General features: G+C 41.0%; 1 protein-coding gene across 2 annotated transcripts; it reads left to right on the top strand.

Annotated features, from left to right (window-relative positions):
• The first annotated feature begins 157 nt into the window (after positions 1-157).
• LOC310669106 (ras-related GTP-binding protein A) lies at positions 158-17,753 on the top strand. 2 transcript variants are annotated; one of them, XM_083422688.1, is made up of 10 exons: positions 169-262; positions 2,607-2,640; positions 3,647-3,746; positions 7,358-7,424; positions 8,710-8,932; positions 12,608-12,703; positions 13,795-13,917; positions 15,099-15,190; positions 17,152-17,267; positions 17,513-17,753. In XM_083422688.1, the coding sequence occupies exons 2-10, from the start codon at positions 2,614-2,616 to the stop codon at positions 17,608-17,610; spliced, it is 942 nt and encodes a 313-aa protein (XP_083278814.1). In that variant the 5' UTR covers positions 169-262; positions 2,607-2,613; the 3' UTR covers positions 17,611-17,753. The 2 variants fall into 2 exon arrangements, with proteins under 2 accessions (XP_083278815.1, XP_083278814.1); XM_083422689.1 differs by lacking the exon at positions 12,608-12,703 and having other exon boundaries at positions 158-262.
• Positions 17,754-18,217: the final 464 nt, after the last annotated feature.

Here is an 18,217-nt window from a genome sequence, read left to right as displayed (position 1 = left end):
TGCCCTTTTTAAACATGGCCGCCTCGGCTTCGGGACGCCGCGACGCCCGCTCGCCTCGCTTGACCCTGCTCTTCCTTTACGTGTCGTCGCGACGCTACGACGTTCGTTCGCCACGCGTGACTCTGCCCTTCCTTTGCGTCCCTTCGTCACGCTGCCGTTCGGCTGAAGTCACCTGAGCCTCCAGCGACGTCGAGGGAGAGGTCGCTCAAGTTGCTTCGTCTCCTCCGCTGATTCTCCCCCGGGCGCGGCCGTCTGTCGCTGGGTAAGTGGATCACGCGAGGCCGGGGCTTTTGCAGCCTAGTCGGGAAAAGGGAAAAAGAAGGGAGGATTCGTCTTCCCGAGAAGCTCAGAGGAACTCTGGTTCTTGAGGGGAATGTGGCGCTTGGGAAGGACTGGAGGGCCCCGAATACTATTACTACAGTACTACTAATTATTATTATTATTATTATCATCATCATCATTATCATTATTCTAACTCTAGCCAACGTCCGTAATAATTATCATAATATCATTCTATCCAACTTCCCTAATAATAATACTAATGATAATAATTATACTATTATCACTCTAACCAACTTCAATAATAATAATAATGCTATTATCACTTGTTAACGGAGAAATCTGAGGGCTCCGAGGGCACCAGCCCTGGAATACCAGAGCAAAACAGCAGCCAGTAGGCTTGGTCTTTATTGAAGACTGTTACAGCAGGACTCCCACCTGCCACCAGGTGAAACAAGATGGAAGCCCCGAAGAAAAGAGCCCCCAAACTTTTATTAGCTGCTCATCCCCATGTTACACCCCCTCTAACTACATCATGGTTACATCACAGTTACATCATGAAAGGGAAGGTCTGGTGGCCGTAATCTGAGCATCCTGGACCCTTCCCCATCGTTCCCCTTGCCCTCCACCAGCTGACCTCACAAGTCTATATGAATTTCTGAAGTTTTCCCAGTGAGCCAGTACAGAGATATATTTATCAGTGAATTGTTACACTTGGTATCATGCAGCAAAGGCCCTTTGAATGTTGTTGTTTAGTCGTTCAGTCGTGTCCGACTCTTCGTGACCCCATGGACCAGAGCACGCCAGGCACTCCTCTGTCTTCCACTGCCACCCGCAGTTTGGTCAGACTCATGTTTGTAGCTTTGAGAACACCGTCCAACCATCTCGTCCTCTGTCGTCCCCTTCTCCTTGTGCCCTCCGTCTTTCCCAACATCAGGGTCATTTCCAGTGAGTCTTCTCATGAGGTGGCCAAAGTATTGGAGCCTCAGCTTCAGGATCGCCCTTTGAATAGATAGGAAGAAACTGTGATGCAGTGTTTTGTGGGGACAAATCACAAAAGTCACAAAAGCGATTGTGCTGATTTTGGTAGTGCACTACATGTGCATGATATCTGCTGGAGGGGCAACCCCCCCCCACCTATACATAAATTCCTGCAACACACTCTAACCAACTTGCCGCCTTCTTTTTCTTCTGCTTCTTTTTCTGCTGCTTCTTCTATTATCACTCTAGCCAACTTCCATAATAATAATAATAATAATAATACTATTACCACTGTAGCCAACTTCCCTACTAATGATGATGATGCTAATAATCAAGCCAACTTCACTTGTTATTATTATTCTATTATCACTCTAGCTAACTTCCATAATAATAATAATATTAATGCTATTATCACTCTAGCTAACTTCCCTTATTTATTATTATTATTATTATTATTATTATTATTATTATTATTATTATTATTATTATTATTATATTATCGCTCTAGCTAACTACTCTAGCCAACTTCCCTAATAATAATAATTATTATTACTCTTGTCAAATTCCATTATTATTATTATTACTTCTACTACTACAGTATTCCATAATCTCTCTAGCCAACTTCCCCAGTAATAATAATTACTATTATATATAATATGTATAACATATAATGGTATACTGTTGTACTATATACTAATATACTTGTCGTATATACTGTACTCATATGTTGTTGTTGTTTAGTCGTGTCCGACTCTTCATGACCCCATGGACCAGAGCACACCAGGCACTCCTGTCTTCCACTGCCTCCCGCAGTTTGGTCAAATTCATGTTCGTAGCTTCAAGAACACTGTCCAACCATCTCGTCCTCTATCGTCCCCTTCTCCTTGTGCCCTCCATCTTCTTCTTGCAGTCCATGGGACTCTCAAGAGTCTCCTCCAGCACCATAATTCAAAAGCATCAATTGTTAGGCGATCAGCCTTCTTGATGGTCCAGCTCTCACTTCCATACATCACTATTGGGAAAACCATATTAGGGATAGGGGTTAGAGATAGGAATAGGAATTAGGGACAGGATTAGGGATTGGGTTATTATTATTATTAGGGTTAGGGTTAAGGGATAGGGTTGTTTTTTTAAATTATTATTATTATTATTATTATCCTCATCATCATCATATTACAACACTGGCTGAGGGCCTGCTGCTTTTGCCACACCTTTTCCACACCAGGTGACTTCTATAATAATAATAATAATGTTAATAATAATGTTATAATGGGTGGGATCATATTATGTTATTAGTATTGTATTGTATTGTTATGTTATAAAATATATATTTTTTCTCCTTGCAGGCGTGTGATGCCAAACGCAGCCATGAAGAAGAAGGTGAGGGCTGTAGTTTCTCTTGGCCTGCTGCTTATACAGTTAAACCTTGGACCCCAAACACCTCCGTTTTGTAAAGATTTTCTATTTTCAGTTACTTTCTAGTGAAAAGGCTGTTTATCAGGAAATAAGGATTCATTTAAAGTTTTTCAAGTCAGAAGTTTTTTTTTTATTTAAAAAAATTGTTTCAGCACATCAGCTAACAAACATGGATACATATGTGATCATGTTTTTCTTTTGGCGAAATAAATTGTTTTAATTGCTATGAAGGAAGTGATTATTTTTCTCCTTCCGATCAAGTACAGCAAAAAAACTTGTCCAAATATAAGTAGTTGACTTATTAAACCTCACCATCATTTCATAATTATTGGTCTATACATTTCTAAGAGAAGAAGCAAATCAGTCACTTTTGAGATAATGATATATTAAATTCACCCTGGATATACCGTAACTGTGAAAACTACACTGAAAATATATTATTCCAAAAAGGAAAGCTTCCTCCGGTTGTCAGTATTAGGAGGATACCAGCAAGCCTAAACCTGAAACAGGATTTAAATCAATCGTGTGGTTTCAATCGTGATTTAAATCGTGATGCTATAATGTTCTTGTTTTAGTGAAATAAATTGTTGAGTTATGAAGGAAATGATTCTTTTTCTCCTTCCAATCAAGTATAGCAGAAAAGGGGTCCAAATAGAAGCAGCTGAGTGATGAAACCTCTCCATAATTTCATAGGATGCCGGCGAGGCTGAAGCTTTTTTGTAAAAGGGGGTTTAAATCAAATCTTACTGACGAGTTTTTTAAGTTGTGATTTAAATCGATTTGATTGAAATCAAATCCACCCTCAATAAAAAATAATGTAATTATTTATACACTGTCTATCCAGATGGGTTTTCCCAGCCACTCAGGGTGGCTCTGAACAGAATAATAATAATAACCCTATCTCTAACCCCTAACCCTAACAACAACAATTTTATTAATAATTTTATGATTTATTCTTTATTTGCCCCAGGTTCTCCTGATGGGCAAGAGCGGCTCTGGCAAAACCAGCATGAGGTCCATCATCTTTGCCAACTACATCGCCCGCGACACCCGCCGACTGGGCGCCACAAGTAAGAGGAAGGGTGCTGGGTAGAGAGGGGAAAAAAATAAAATAAAAATGGGGGGGCAATGTTTTATTGCCATTTCCCCCCCAAATTCATTTGATTTCATTCAAGTTAATTTAATAGCACAAATTCATTGGATTTCAATCAAGTTAATTCAATTTCTTGTTATTATTACTACTCCTGCTGAGAACCTTGCAACCTTTGCTGTCGCTTGCTCATTTTTTTTATTATTATTAGGGAAAGAACCGTGCCAGAATAATAAAAAGGAGAATGAACTTTTTCTGCTTTTTCAGTTTGTTCTTATTATTCATGCTCATTCTTCTTCTGGTGCTGGTGTTCTTGGCCAGATGATGATGATAATAATAGGAATAATAATAATAATAATAATAATAATAATAATAATAATAATAATAATAGGAATAATAATCTCATTTTCTTCTTCAGTTTGTTCTTATTCAAGCTCATTCTTCTTCTTCTTCTGGTTCTGTTGTTCTTGGCCTGATGATGATGATGATAGGAATAATCTCATTTTCTTCTTCAGCTCATTCTACTTATTCAAGCTCATTTTCTTATTTTGTTGCTTCTGTTCTTTGCCAAATGATGATGAAAATAACGATAATAATAGGAATAATAATTTCTTCTTTTTCTTCTTCTTCATCTTCTTTTTCAGTTCATTCTTCTTATTCAATCTCCTTTTCATTCTGGTGCTGCTGTTCTTGGCCAAATAAAGATGATGATGATGATGATGATGATAGGAATAATAATTTCTTCCTCCTCCTCCTCCTGCTCTTTTTCAGCTCATTCTCATTCAAGATCCTTCTTATTCTGGCACTGTTGTTCTTTGATAAATGAGGATGAAAATAATGAGAATAGTAGTAGGAATAATTATCTCAATTTCTATTTCTTTTTCTTCTTCAAGCTCATTCTTCTTCTGCTGCTGTTCTTTGGCAAACGATAAAAATTCTTCTTTGGAAATCACTTGTAGCCGAGTAAGATTGTCTTCCATAAAAACGGTTTTAACAATGAGTCTGTAAGTGACTGTGGAGGCCAATTCTGGATCTACACGTCCTTCCACAGTGGGGACATTGACTTCCAGGCGAGAGTTGACCACGGTGAGGGCTTGCCAAGCATGCCTTCCTCTTGGCACGTTTCTCCCTTGCGTCCTGAGTTTGAGTGTCTTCAAAGCCCATGACACCTTTGGTCAAGGCTGTTCTCCAACTGGAGCGCTCACAAGCCAGTGTTTCCCAGTTGTCAGTGTTTATATTACATTTTTTAAGATTTGCCTTGAGACAGTCTTTAAACCTCTTTTGCTAACCACCAGCATTATGCTTTCAATTTTTAAGTTCGGAATAGAGTAGTTGCTTTGGAAGACGATAATCAGGCATCCCCACAACATGACCAATTGTTGAAGAATCATTGCTTCAACACTGGTGACCTTTGCTTCTTCCAGTACACTGATATTAGTTTGCCTGTCTTCCCAAGTGATGTGTAAATTTTTTTGGATATACTGTTGATGGAATCTTTTGAGAAGCTGGAGGTGGCATTTATAAGTGGTCCATGTTTCACAAGCATATAGTAAGGTTGAAAGTACAATAGCTTTGTAAACAAGCATTTTGGTTTCCCTGCCAATGTCCTGGTCCTCAAACACTTGGCACTTCATTTGGGAGAAAGCCGCACTCGCAGAGCTCAGGTGATTCTGGATTTTGGAATCAATGTCAGCCCTTGTGGAAAGATAACTTTCTAGGTAGGAGTAGTGATTGACATTTTCCAATGTTACACCACTGAGTTGGATTTGTGGCGCAGCAGAGGGGTTATTTTGTACTTGTTGGTGCAGCACTTTGGTTTTTTGGATATTGAGTGACAGGCCAAGCTTTTTGTAAGCTTCTGCAAAGGTATTTAGGATGGTTTGGAGGTCATCCTCTGAGCGTGCACACACTACATTGTCACCAGCATATTGAAGCTCTATGATGGAAGTTATGGTAACCTTACTTTTTGCTTTCAGCCTGCTCAGATTGAAGACCTTTCCATCTGTTCGATATATTATTTCTACTCCGGTGGGGAGTTTCCCTTAAACAAAGTGTAGGATCATGGCAATGAAAATAATGAATAGAGTTGGGGCAATAACACAACCCTGTTTAATACCTGATCCCACTGTGAATGGTTCACTTTGAGAGGCATTGTTATCTGTGATTGTTGCTGTCATATACCGTATTTTTTGCTCTATTAGACGCACTGGACCATAAGACGCAATTAGTTTTTAGGGGAGGAAAACAAGAAATAAGAAAGCAACGCAAAGCCTCCTGAGCGAAGAGGGAGCGCTCCTCCCTCTTCGCTCAGGAGGCTTTGCGGGGCTATCCTTGAAGCCAGGAGAGCAAGCGGAATCGGTGCACACCATTCCCGCTTGCCCTCCTGGCTTCAGCGAAAGCAAGCGAAAGCAAGCCTACTGGCTTTCTCCCAGCCTCCCGCAAGAGCCATGCGCTCTTTAAAGAGAGCATGGCTCTTGGGGGCTTTTCTGGGAGGTGGGGGGAAGGGACAGAGCTGTGTGCTCTGTCCCTTCCCCCACGTCCCGCAGAAGCCAGGGATAGCACTACGTAGCACTCCCTCTAGCTGTTCTGATTTCTGGGGTAGCCCGCAAAGCCTCCTCAGGGCAGCGGGGAGCCTTCAACCTGCTGCCCTGCGGAGGCTTCGCGGGCTACCCCAGAGCTGCTCAAGGCTGGAGGGGGAAGCCCGGGTCCCCCCCCCCCCCAGCCACAAAGAGCAGCTCAGGGAGCAGCAGACAGGCTGCACGCAGCCTTCCCGCTGCTCCCAGAGCTTGGCGGGGCTGGCGGGGGAAGCCCCGGTTGATCTGCCGGCACCCGGGGTTTCACCAGCCAGTCCCAAAGAGCAGCTCAGGAGTGTGCCGCATTCCAGCAGTTTAGCTTCAGGGACCACACACTCCATAAGACGCACAGACCTTTCCCTTTAGTTTTTAAGAGGAAAAAATGCATCTTATGGAGTGAAAAATATGGTAATCATAGAGGAGTTGAATGAAGGAGGGCAGCCAATCAAGGAGGGCAGCCAATTTTCAGAATGACAGTCCGCAGGGCATTATGATTTACAGTGTTGAAGGCTTTAGTCAGGTCAATAAACGCCATATACAGGGGTCGGTTTTGCTCTCTGCATTTTTCTTGAAGCTGTCGAGCGGTGAAAATCATGTCCACTGTCTCCCTAGAAGGCTGAAAACAATTTTGGGATTCAGGAAGGGTCACCTTGGATATTGTTACGAGACAGTTTGCTAAGATCCTTGCAATAATTTTGCTGGCCGCGGCTAATAGAGACATGCCTCAATAGTTTCCACAATCAGTTCCGTTACCTTTTTTAAAAGAGATTGATAATTTTGGCATCCTTAAAGTCTGCTGTGATTTCTTCTCTTTCCCAGATTTTTTTGATGAGCTTGTGAAGTTGTTGTGTAAGTTCAGTTCCACCCACTTTTAAGATTTCGGCAGGTATCCCATCAGGTCCACTGGCTTTGTTGTACTACTACTACTAATAATAACGTTATTCTTTATACACTGCCCATCTGGGCGGCTCCCAACAGAATAATTACAATAATAATAATTTCATTTTGCCCCTTGCAGTTGACGTGGAGCACTCGCATGTCCGCTTCCTGGGCAACCTGGTCCTCAACCTCTGGGACTGCGGCGGGTAAGTACCTCTTGCCCCCCTTGCCATGTTAAAAGGGACCCCCGGTGGTCATCCAGTCTGACCCGCCGCCAGGCGGGACTCTCGCCTCAAACATCCTGGACAGACGGCCGCCTGCCCTCCGCTTGAAATCCAGACAATGGAAATCACAATTTAAACCCCTCGCCAGGACAGCTCAGATTTTGCTGGCATCCTTCTCATCCTGATTTTTCTCATTTCAATCCCCATTCGGTTCCAGATTTAAAACAGCCAGACTTCCCTAAACATGGCTGCCTTCAGATGTCTGGGGAAACCCAGCTGGATGGGCGGGGTATAAAGAAAATACTACTACTAATAATAATGATGATTTAAATCAAATTGATATAAAACATGATCTAGATCAGTAGTCAGCAAGGAATTAAATCCTTTTTTACAGAAAGGTTCAACATTGCTGCCATCCTCTTAATATGGACAACCGTAGGAAGGTTTCCTTTTTGGAATACAGTGGTACCTCGGGTTACGTACACTTCAGGTTACATACGCTTCAGGTTACAGACTCCATTCACCCAGAAATAGTACCTCTGGTTAAGAAGTTTGCTTCAGGATGAGAACAGAAATCGTGCACCAGCAGCGCGGCGGTGGCAGTAGGCCCCATTAACTAAAGTTAAGAACAGTTTCAGGTTAAGAACAGACCTCCAGAACGAATTAAGTACTAAACTCGAGGTACCACTGTAATAAAATCCCTTTTTTTACAGAGAGGTTCAACCTTGCTGGCCTCCTCTTAATATGGACAAGCAGAGGGAGGTTTCTTTTTTGGAAGAATAAAATGCCTTTTTTAGCAGGAAGACTCAGTCTTGCTGGCATCCTCTGAATATCGACAAGCGGAGAAACGTTTCCTTTATAGAATCCTCAATTCACAGAGTGGTTTTTACACTGATATGCTGGGTGGATTTCATTTAAATCACCATTTAAATCCACCATTTAAATCCTTGGTCCGTAACATTTAAATCCAATCGAAATCTTCAGCCTTGCTGGCAACCTCTGAATAGAGACAATACTTTTTGAAATAAAAAAAATCCCTTTTTTCAGAAAGGTTCCGCCTTGCTAGCCCCCTCTGAAATGGCATGAAATGGCCTGAATTGGTTGCCCAGCCTGGAAAATTGATGATAATAATAATAATAAACTTTTATTTGTATCCTGCCCTCCCTGACTGAGACCGGTCAAACCTGTTTTGAATTGGCATAGAATTGAAATTTGAAACTGTTTTTTTAACTGGGATAAAATAATTTAAATCCCCCGGTTTTCTCAGCCAGGACACCTTCATGGAGAACTACTTCACCAGCCAGAGGGACAACATCTTCCGCAACGTCGAGGTTCTGATTTACGTCTTTGACGTCGAGAGTCGGGAGCTTGAGAAGGACATGCACTACTACCAGTCGTGCCTGGAGGCCATCTTGCAGAACTCGCCTGATGCCAAAGTCTTCTGTCTGGTCCACAAGATGGACTTGGTCCAGGAGGATCAGCGCGAGCTGGTGAGCGAAAAGGGGACCCCTGGCTTTAATTCTACCAAAGGTTTCCAGTGTCATGGGGGTTGCCAGCGAGGCTGAACCTCTGTAAAGAAAATGGAAACCTGCCTCCAATTTGCTGTATTGAGAGGGTGTCAGCAAAGCTGGGATGAGGGATAGGGTTATTATTATTATTTTATTTTATTTTATTTTGGGAGCCGCCCAGAGTGGCTGGGGTATAAAGAATAAATTATTATTATTATTAGAAATAGGGATAGAGTTAGGGATAGGACTTGGTGTTAGGGATAGGGTTCTTCCTCTTCCTCCTCCTCCTCCTCCTCCTCCTCCTCCTCCCCTTCTTCTTCTTCATCATCATCATCATCATCATCATCATCATCATCTTGTGTTGGGAGCTGCCCAGAGTGCCTGGGGAAAGCCAGCTGGATGGGCAGGTTATTATTATTAGGGATAGGGATAGAGATAGGGGTTAGGGGTATCGGTTTTAGGAGGGTTGCCAGCAAGGCTGAACCTCTGCTTAAAGAAAGGAAAGCTGTCTCTGGCCATATTAAGAGGGTGCCAGTGAGACGGAACCGTGAAATCCTTCCTGAACGTCCGCATAAAGGAAGGATTTTACAGTTCTGGAAAGGAAAGCTGCCTCTGATTGGCCACATTAAGAGGGTCATATTAAGAAATGCTGCCAGGGTAGAAGAGGGAGAAGTGAGGTGAATATTAAAGGAAGTAAACACAAAGAAGGCCATGGGCCCGGATGGAGTGGCTGGCAGGGTGCTAAGAGATTGTTCGGACCAACTGGCACAAATCTTTTTGAAGATTTTTAACCAGTCTCTGGCCCAGGCCACTGTTCCACCCTGTCTGAAATCCGCTACCATTATACCCTTGCCAAAAAACCCAAAGATAGTCTGAATGATTTTCGCCCTGTGGTGTTGACACTCATTATAATGAAATGTTTCGAAAGTCTGTTGAGGAACTGCAACATATCTTGTTTGCCAGTGGGACTTGACCCTTACCAGTTAGCGTACAAGGCAAAGGGATCCACAGAGGATGCTGTGGCAAATAGTTTTACATGCTGTCCTGACTCATTTGGAGAAGCAAGGGCGAGATTGTTATTTGTAGACTTTAGTTCTGTGTTTAATACTATTCTTCCACATAGATTGCTGCCCAAACTATTAGACCTGGGACTTTCACCGTGTTTGTGCAGGTGGATACAGTGGTACCTTGGGTTACAAATGCTTCAGATTACAGACGCTTCAGGTTACAGGCGCTTCAGGTTACAGACTCCGCTAACCCAGAAATAGTACCTGAAGAACTTTGCTTCAGGATGAGAACAGAAATCTGGCGGCAGCAGCAGCAGGAGTCCCCATTAGCTAACGTGGTACCTCAGGTTAAGAACAGTTTCAGGTTAAGAATGGACCTCCGGAACGAATTAAGTTCTTAACCAGAGGTACCACTGTATTAGATTTTCTGTCAAACCGTTCCCAACGGATCAGGATGGGTTCCCACGTCTCTGCGGATTTCATCATGAATACGGGAATGCTGCAGGGGTGCGTGGTTGAGCCCGCTTTTATATACACTCTATACAGCTGACTGGGCCCCCCAAAATCCCAGTAATAAGATCATTAAGTTTGCAGATGATACAACGGTAGTTGGTTTAATCACGGCTGGAGAGGGGGAAGCAGCCTATAGGGAGGAAGTTGAGCAGTTGGGGGAGTGGTGCAGGAAAAACAACTTACTCTTTAACTTAAAGAAAACAAAAGAGATTATTGTGGACTTTAGGAAATGTAAATTGAATATTCAGCGACTTATTATTGAGGGGAAGTGTGTGGAACAGGTCTTGGTGTTTTGATTTCTGGGAATGGAGTTGAGAGATGACCTAACTTGGGGAGAAAACAGCAAGACCTTATGAAGAGAGCACAGCAGAGGTTATATTTTCTGAGAATACTCTGGAAAAATAATCTTTCAGAGGACCTGTTGATGGCATTTTACCATTGTACTGATGAGTGTGTATTAACTTACGGTCTGTGTGTGCGGTTTGGGAGCTGCACGGTCGGGGGGGGGGAGCTGTCCAGGGTTGTAAAGACTGCAGGGAGAATAACTGGGTGCACTCTTCTCACCTTGGATCAAATCTATGCTTCCAGGTGCCATAGGAAACTGCAGAGATAGTGCAGGCTAGTGCTCACACAGGGTTATAAAGACTAGGACTAGCCTCCTGAGAAACAGTTTCTATCCAAATGCTATTTTGGTTTTAAATGCAGTGTCAGGTAATCTCTATGGGAGTATATTGTATTTAATTATGGGTGTTAAGTTGTGGGTGAACATATCAGACGACACAGCGATTCTTCAGACAGCTCTTGTTTATTCACAGGCCAGAACAGAACTGAATTGAAGGGTTCAGCCAACCTGCTTATATAGAGCTCAACTACATGTCAACAGTAACAACTTTCTGTAACTATCCAATCACTGAATGTCACTTTCAATTCCTGATTTGCATATGCGGCCCTGGGTGAAAACTATCTACAGTATCCCCCTGCTGGCCCAGGGTGAGAACTTCAGTACATAAAAATGGGGTATCAGAGTTTTTAGGGGGCTAACCAGGCTGGGATAACAGCCTTGTTGGTTTTTGAATGTCTGATGTAGATTTTTTAATTCGTTCTGGAGGTCCATTCTTAACCTGAAACTGTTCTTAACCTGAAGCACCACTTTAGCTAATGGGGGCCTCATGCTGGTGCCGTGCCGCCGCCTCGCGATTTCTGTTCTCATTCTGAAGCAAAGTTCTTAACCCGAGGTACTATTTCTGGGTTAGTGGAGTCTGTAACCTGAAGCGTATGTAACCCGAGGTACCACTGTATTATGTTGGGAGCCGCCTGACACCCAGCCAGATGAGCAGGAAATTATAGGGATAGGGATAGGGGTTGGAGACTCAGGTTTTCGGTCTTAGGAGGGTTGCCAGCAAGGATTTTAGGGTTCTGGAAAGGAATTCCGATTGGCCATATTGAGAGGGTGTCAGCAAGGCTGAACCTTTCTGTAAAAAAGGGATTTTATTATTCCAAAAAGGAAACCTCCCTCTGATTGTCCAAATTAAGAGCAGGCCAGCAAAGCCTGAGTCTGACTGATTTAAATCTGGATTTGAATTGGGATGTCAATGAGAAAAATCAAGATGAAGAGGATGCCAGCATGGCTGAGCTGTACTGTAAAGAAGGGATTTAAACCCAGTTGGATGGGCGAGGGGTTTAAATTGCGATTTCCATCCATCGCTTAGATTTCAAGCAGAGGCTGGGCGACCATCTGTCCAGGCTACTTGAGGAGAGAGTCCTGCCTGGTGGTGGGTCAGACTTGGTGACCGCCAGGGGTCCCTTTTAACTTGGCAAGGTACTTATCCGTCACATTCCTAGAGGTTGAGGACCAGGTTGCCCAGGAAGCAGACGGACGAGTGCTCCACGTCGACTGCAAGGGGCAAAATATGATCATGATTATCATCATTCTGTTGGGAGCCACCCAGATGGGCAGTGTATAAAGAATAACATTATTATTATTTTATGATTCTGAAAAGTATTCTCCCTCTTGAGAGGCTGAAGCTTTCTGTAAATAGATTTAAATCAAGTTTGATAGGCGAGGGATTTCAATGGGGAAGGGGCACCAGGGTCATCTAGTCCAACCCGCTGCCAAGATGGATTTTGTCTCCTGCAGATTTTCAAGGAGAGGGAGGAGGATTTGAAGCGCCTCTCGCGCCCGCTGGAGTGCGCCTGCTTTCGGACCTCCATCTGGGATGAAACTCTCTACAAGGTGTGACTGAAATATATATATATATATACATTTTGCTCATACAGTTGTACCTTGGTTCCCAATGCCCTCAAACTCTGACCTTTCAATTCTTCAATTCAACTGAATAACACAATTTCCTTGAAGTTAATTTCATTGAAATTCATTTAAATTTCATAGCACAAATTCATTCGATTTGATTTAAACTCCATTGAAATTCAACTTAATTTCATAGCACAAATTCATTCGATTTCATTCGATTTCATTCAAGTTGATTCAGTTTCATTCAAATTCATTCAATTTCATAGCACAAATTCATTCAATTTCATTTAAGTGAATTCCTTTGAAATTCAACTTAATTTCATAGCACCAGTTCATTCGATTTCATTTGATTTGATTCAAGTTGATATGGTTTCCTTCAAATTAATTCAATTTCATTCAAATTAATTCAATTTAAAAGCACCAATTCATTTGTTTTCATTCAATTTCATTCAAGTTAATTCAGTTTAATAGCACAAATTCATTCGATTTCATTCAAGTTAATTCAATTTCATTCAAATTAATTCAATGTACCTGCTTCCAGACCTCCATCTGGGATGAAACGCTCTACAAGGAGTGCCCAAAATCTTTTATTTTCTTTCTTTTTTTGCCCATATAGTTGTACCTTGTACCCCCTCAAACTCGGGCCTTTGGTACGGGATGCTAGCAAGGTTGAGCCTTTCTGTAAAAAATGGATTAATCATCAATATTATTATTATTATTATTATTATTATTATTATTATTATTATTCCTTCCTGCGATTGTCACTGTTAAGAAAATGCAAGCAAGGTTGAAACTTTCTGTAAAAAGGGATTTTATCAGGAGCTCCCTGCTTTAGTTTCTGGGCGGACCTCTGGAATGGACTCCGTATGACTTGCCAACATGCGACTCGTTTTTGCAAAGGAAAAAAACTACCTTAATTCAAGTGAATTTGGTTTAGTTTAATTTCATAACACCAAGTCATTCAATTTCGTTCAACTGAGTTTCATTTATAGCACAAATTTGTTTGATTTCATTCCTTAATTTGATTTAATAACACAAATTAATTTGATTTCATTTGATTTTTCGCGGGGCAGGCGTGGTCGAGTATAGTCTACCAGCTTATCCCCAACGTTCAGCAATTGGAGACCAACCTGAGGAATTTTGCGCAGATCATTGAAGCCGACGAGGTCCTTCTTTTTGAGCGGGCGACTTTCCTGGTAAGATTATTGTTGTTGTTGTTGATGATGATGATGATGATGATGTTATTAGGGTTAGGAATAGGGATTAGGGATAAGGTTGTTGTTGTTGTTGTTGTTGTTATTATTATTATTATTATTATTATTATTATGTTGGGAGCCGCTGTCAGGCCTACAGATAGTCTGCCAGCCCGGGCAGAGAGCCAAATGCAGATAAGAGAGGTGGCCGTGGAAACTCATTCCCAGGAAGTAGGAGAAGGGTCATCTCCCAGGCTAGAGGAATCTGCAGATAGCCTTTCAGAGATGGCAGGTCAGCCTTTGAGTATTCCCGAGCATAGAAAAGGGGGAGTACAGGATAGGCAGCAAACTATGTCACAATATGCTAAGAGAAGGTTCCTCCCACGTTGGTTTTGTCGAAGGAAATGCAACACTTCACACTCAGTCGAGTCATCATCTTAAAGTGGAGACTGATTCCCGGGAGGGGAGCTCTCAGCAATCTGTAATCTTTTTGGAATAAAACCAACCTTTTAATGAACTACGAACACTCACGTTTCACTGCTGCTACCGCCACCTAGAGTAGCTGCGGAAACCCAGTCAGATGGGCGGGGTATAAAGAATAAATTATTATTATTATTAGGGTTAGATTTAGGGACAGGAATAGGGATTAGTGATAGGGTTGTTATTGTTATTATTATTATTTATTATTATTATTAGGGTTAGGGATAGGTTTTAGAGATAAGGATAGAAGCTGGGGATCTGGATTCAGGATAGGATTATTATTATTATTATTATTATTATTTGTTATTATTAATAATAACAAATAGTTAAATAAATGGTTTAAATTCTATTAAGGAAATGACTGTTTTTCTCCTTCCAATAAAGTAAGACTTGATTTAAATCCTTTGCTGGCCTCCTCTTAATATCGACAGTTGGAGGAAATCCTTAACTGACAAGCGATCTAAACCGTTATTTAAATTGATTTGATTCAAATCAAATTCACCCTGCTCTAAAAATGTATCATTCCGAAAAGAAACCTTCGTTTGCTCATTGATATTCAGAAGATGCCAGCAAGTCTGAACATTTCTGTAAAAAAAAAAGATTTTATTTTGTTTGCCTCTCCAGCAAAGCATTCTGGGAAAGGAATTGGGCAATGCTTTCTGTAGAAATAAAAGAAATTTATTATGGTTTTCCCCTCCCTACAGGTGATTTCCCACTATCAGTGCAAAGAGCAGCGAGACATCCACCGATTTGAGAAAATCAGCAATATTATCAAACAGTTCAAACTGAGCTGCAGGTGAGAAACATGTTACTTTAGACGGCCGTTTCGGGGTGGGGGTGGAATTCTGGAAAATAGCTTGGCAGTCGTGACATGGAAATTAGGTCTGTCTCATTATTATAATCATGTATAAGCTTAAGTGATAACATCAAATATAATTTATAATTTTAATCCTAAAATTATAATCCTCAAATTTAAAATTCTTCAAATGCAAGTTTTAATTTAGTTGATTATTTAATTATAAAATAAAATAAAATAAAATAAAATGAGGTGATAATGTTGTCAATTAATTGACAAGTCTAAAATGTAATTTCTTATTTTTTTATGATTCATACCTTCTTATATTTAATTTAAAATGTGACAATTGAAATGATGAAAGATAAGTAGGATAAATTACAAATGCTATTACGTAGAAAGGAAATACGGTAACCATGAGGCTGCAGGGAGGGAAGTCGATTAACTGACAAGTCTAAAATGTCAATTTAAACTGTTTCCCAAATACAGTTCACAAGATTGGCAATTAATTGATAATATTTCTAAGTTTAATACAGATTTAATGTAGTATTTGTATTTGGTTTATTCTATTTATAAATTTAGTACAGATTTAATATAATATTTATCTTTGTTTTATAATTCAATTTATATTTACAAATGTAGCTTAAATGTGATATAATATTCATGCTTAATTTGCACTATTTATAAATTTAAAACTGATTTAATATTTATATTTATTTCATAATATTGATAAATTTGATATATATTTAATTTGCACTATTTATAAATTTAAGACAGACTCAATATAATATTTATATTTAATTTATTCTATTTATAAATGTAAGGCAGGTTTAATATATTTTTATTTATTTTATAGTATAATTTATAAATATGATAGAAATCTAATAAAGTTATATTTAATTTATACTATTTATAAATTTGATACAGATTTAATATATTTATTTGATAATATTTATAAATTTGATATAAATCAAATATTTATATTTAAATTACAATACAGTGGCACCTCTGGTTGCGAACGGGATCCGTTCTGGAGCCCTGAGCGGAAAGCAACCCGCGTCTGTGTGTGCGCGGGTTGTGATTCGCCGCTTCTGCGCATGCGCGTGACGTACATGCGTGAGTGGCGAAACCTGGAAGTAACCCTTTCTGTTACTTCCGGGATGCCACGGGACGCAACCTGAAAACGCTCAACCTGAAGCGTCTTTAACCCGAGGTATGAATGTATTTATAATTTTAATACAGATTTAATATATTTATATTTAATTTACTCTATGGATAAATCTAATGTAGATTTAATATAACAACATTTATATATATTTTATAATAAAATTTATAAAATTTAATAGTTTTAATATATGTTTATTTTATAATATTTTTCAATTCAATAAAATTTCAATATATTTTTAAATTTAATGCAGATTTAATACTTATATTGAATTTATAATACAATGGTGCCCCGCAAGACGAATGCCTCGCAAGACGGAAAACCCGCTAGACGAAAGGGTTTTCCGTTTTGGAGGTGCTTCGCAGGAGGAATTTCTCTATGGGCTTGCGTTGCAAGACGAAAATGTCTTGCGATTCCTGGATTTTTTCCCCCGCTTCCCACCCCCTTTTTCTAAGGCACTAAGCTGCTAATAGCCTTTTAGCAGCTAATCCGCTAATCCCTTAAACCTTTAATAGCCGCTAATAGCCGCTAAACCGCTAATAGCACTAATCCGCTAATCTGCTAATGGGCTTGCTTCGCAAGACGAAAAAACCGCTAGACGAAGAGACTCACGGAACAGATTCTTTTCGTCTTGCGACGCACCACTGTATTTATAAATTTGATGTAAATATAATCTTCTATTAATACTGAATTTATGACATTAAAATCCATATAAATATAAATTTGTAAAATCAAAAACTGCAAATCTGAATCCTGGAATGTTTGAGCTGTGCTCATAAATGTCCTCCCCCACCACCAGCAAACTGGCCGCCTCCTTCCAGAGCATGGAGGTGCGCAATTCGAATTTCGCCGCCTTCATCGACATCTTCACCTCCAACACCTACGTGATGGTCGTCATGTCCGACCCTTCCATACGTAAGTTTGAAAGGCTCGGGTTCAAATCCTCCGCAAATCCAGTGGCAAGGAGTTCTGTGGGCATCAGAAAGTTGGGAAAGCGCTCAGGTCCCGGGGGAATCCAATGGTGGGGAGTTCCGCAGTTATGGGAAAATTTGGAAAGTGCTCCTTTGAATGGTCCAATGTTGGGGGAATCCAGTGGTGGGGAGTTCTTCAGGTATGGGGAAGCCAGGAAGCTCATCCCTCCTCTCCCGGCTCACTTCCAGCTTCTGCCGCCACCCTGATCAACATCCGCAACGCTCGCAAGCACTTTGAGAAGCTGGAGAGGGTGGACGGGCCCAAGCACAGCCTCCTCATGCGCTGAGCGGCACAGCGCCGACTGCTTCTGCCCAGGGAGGCTCAGCCGACGCTGGAAAAGGGTGCAACCATCTGCAACTCTGGAAATGGCAATTAAATTTGGAATGTTATGAGATAATAAATGCTCATCCTGTATGTCTAATAAATGCACCACTGTCTGTCTCTTCTGTTGTTGCTTAAAATCTTCGCCAGATGAAAACTGTTCTCGCGGCGCTATCACCTTTGCAAACAGCGCTCCTGTTTTCCCTTCTGGAGTTCTGCAGAGCCCAAGTGAATAATAATAATAATAATAATAATAATAACAGTAATAATTTTATGATTTCTACCCCGCTCATCTGGCTGGGTTTTCCCAGCCACTCTGGGCGGCTGCCCACAAAAGATGAAAAATACATTCAAAGGTGAACCGGGGTGGGGCTCTGCAGACGTCCGGAGGGCTTAGTCTGGAGCCGGATCGGGCACTGGAGCGGGAAGCAGGTTGGCTGCCTGCGTTTTCCACACACAGGGAATAGCCACATAACTCACAGAAACTGGTTTTCTGGGTCCATTTCCTCCGGGGTTTCGGCCTGGTTTCGGTTTCCCAAACGCCAAAAAGCCCGAAGGAAGTGTTCCAGTTT

This window comes from Podarcis tiliguerta (assembly GCF_965153285.1).
Source record: "Podarcis tiliguerta genome assembly, chromosome: Z".
Lineage (NCBI taxonomy): Eukaryota > Metazoa > Chordata > Lepidosauria > Squamata > Lacertidae > Podarcis > Podarcis tiliguerta.
The sequence above is the reverse complement of the archived record's forward strand: the minus strand, read 5'-3'. Positions and strand labels throughout refer to the sequence as shown.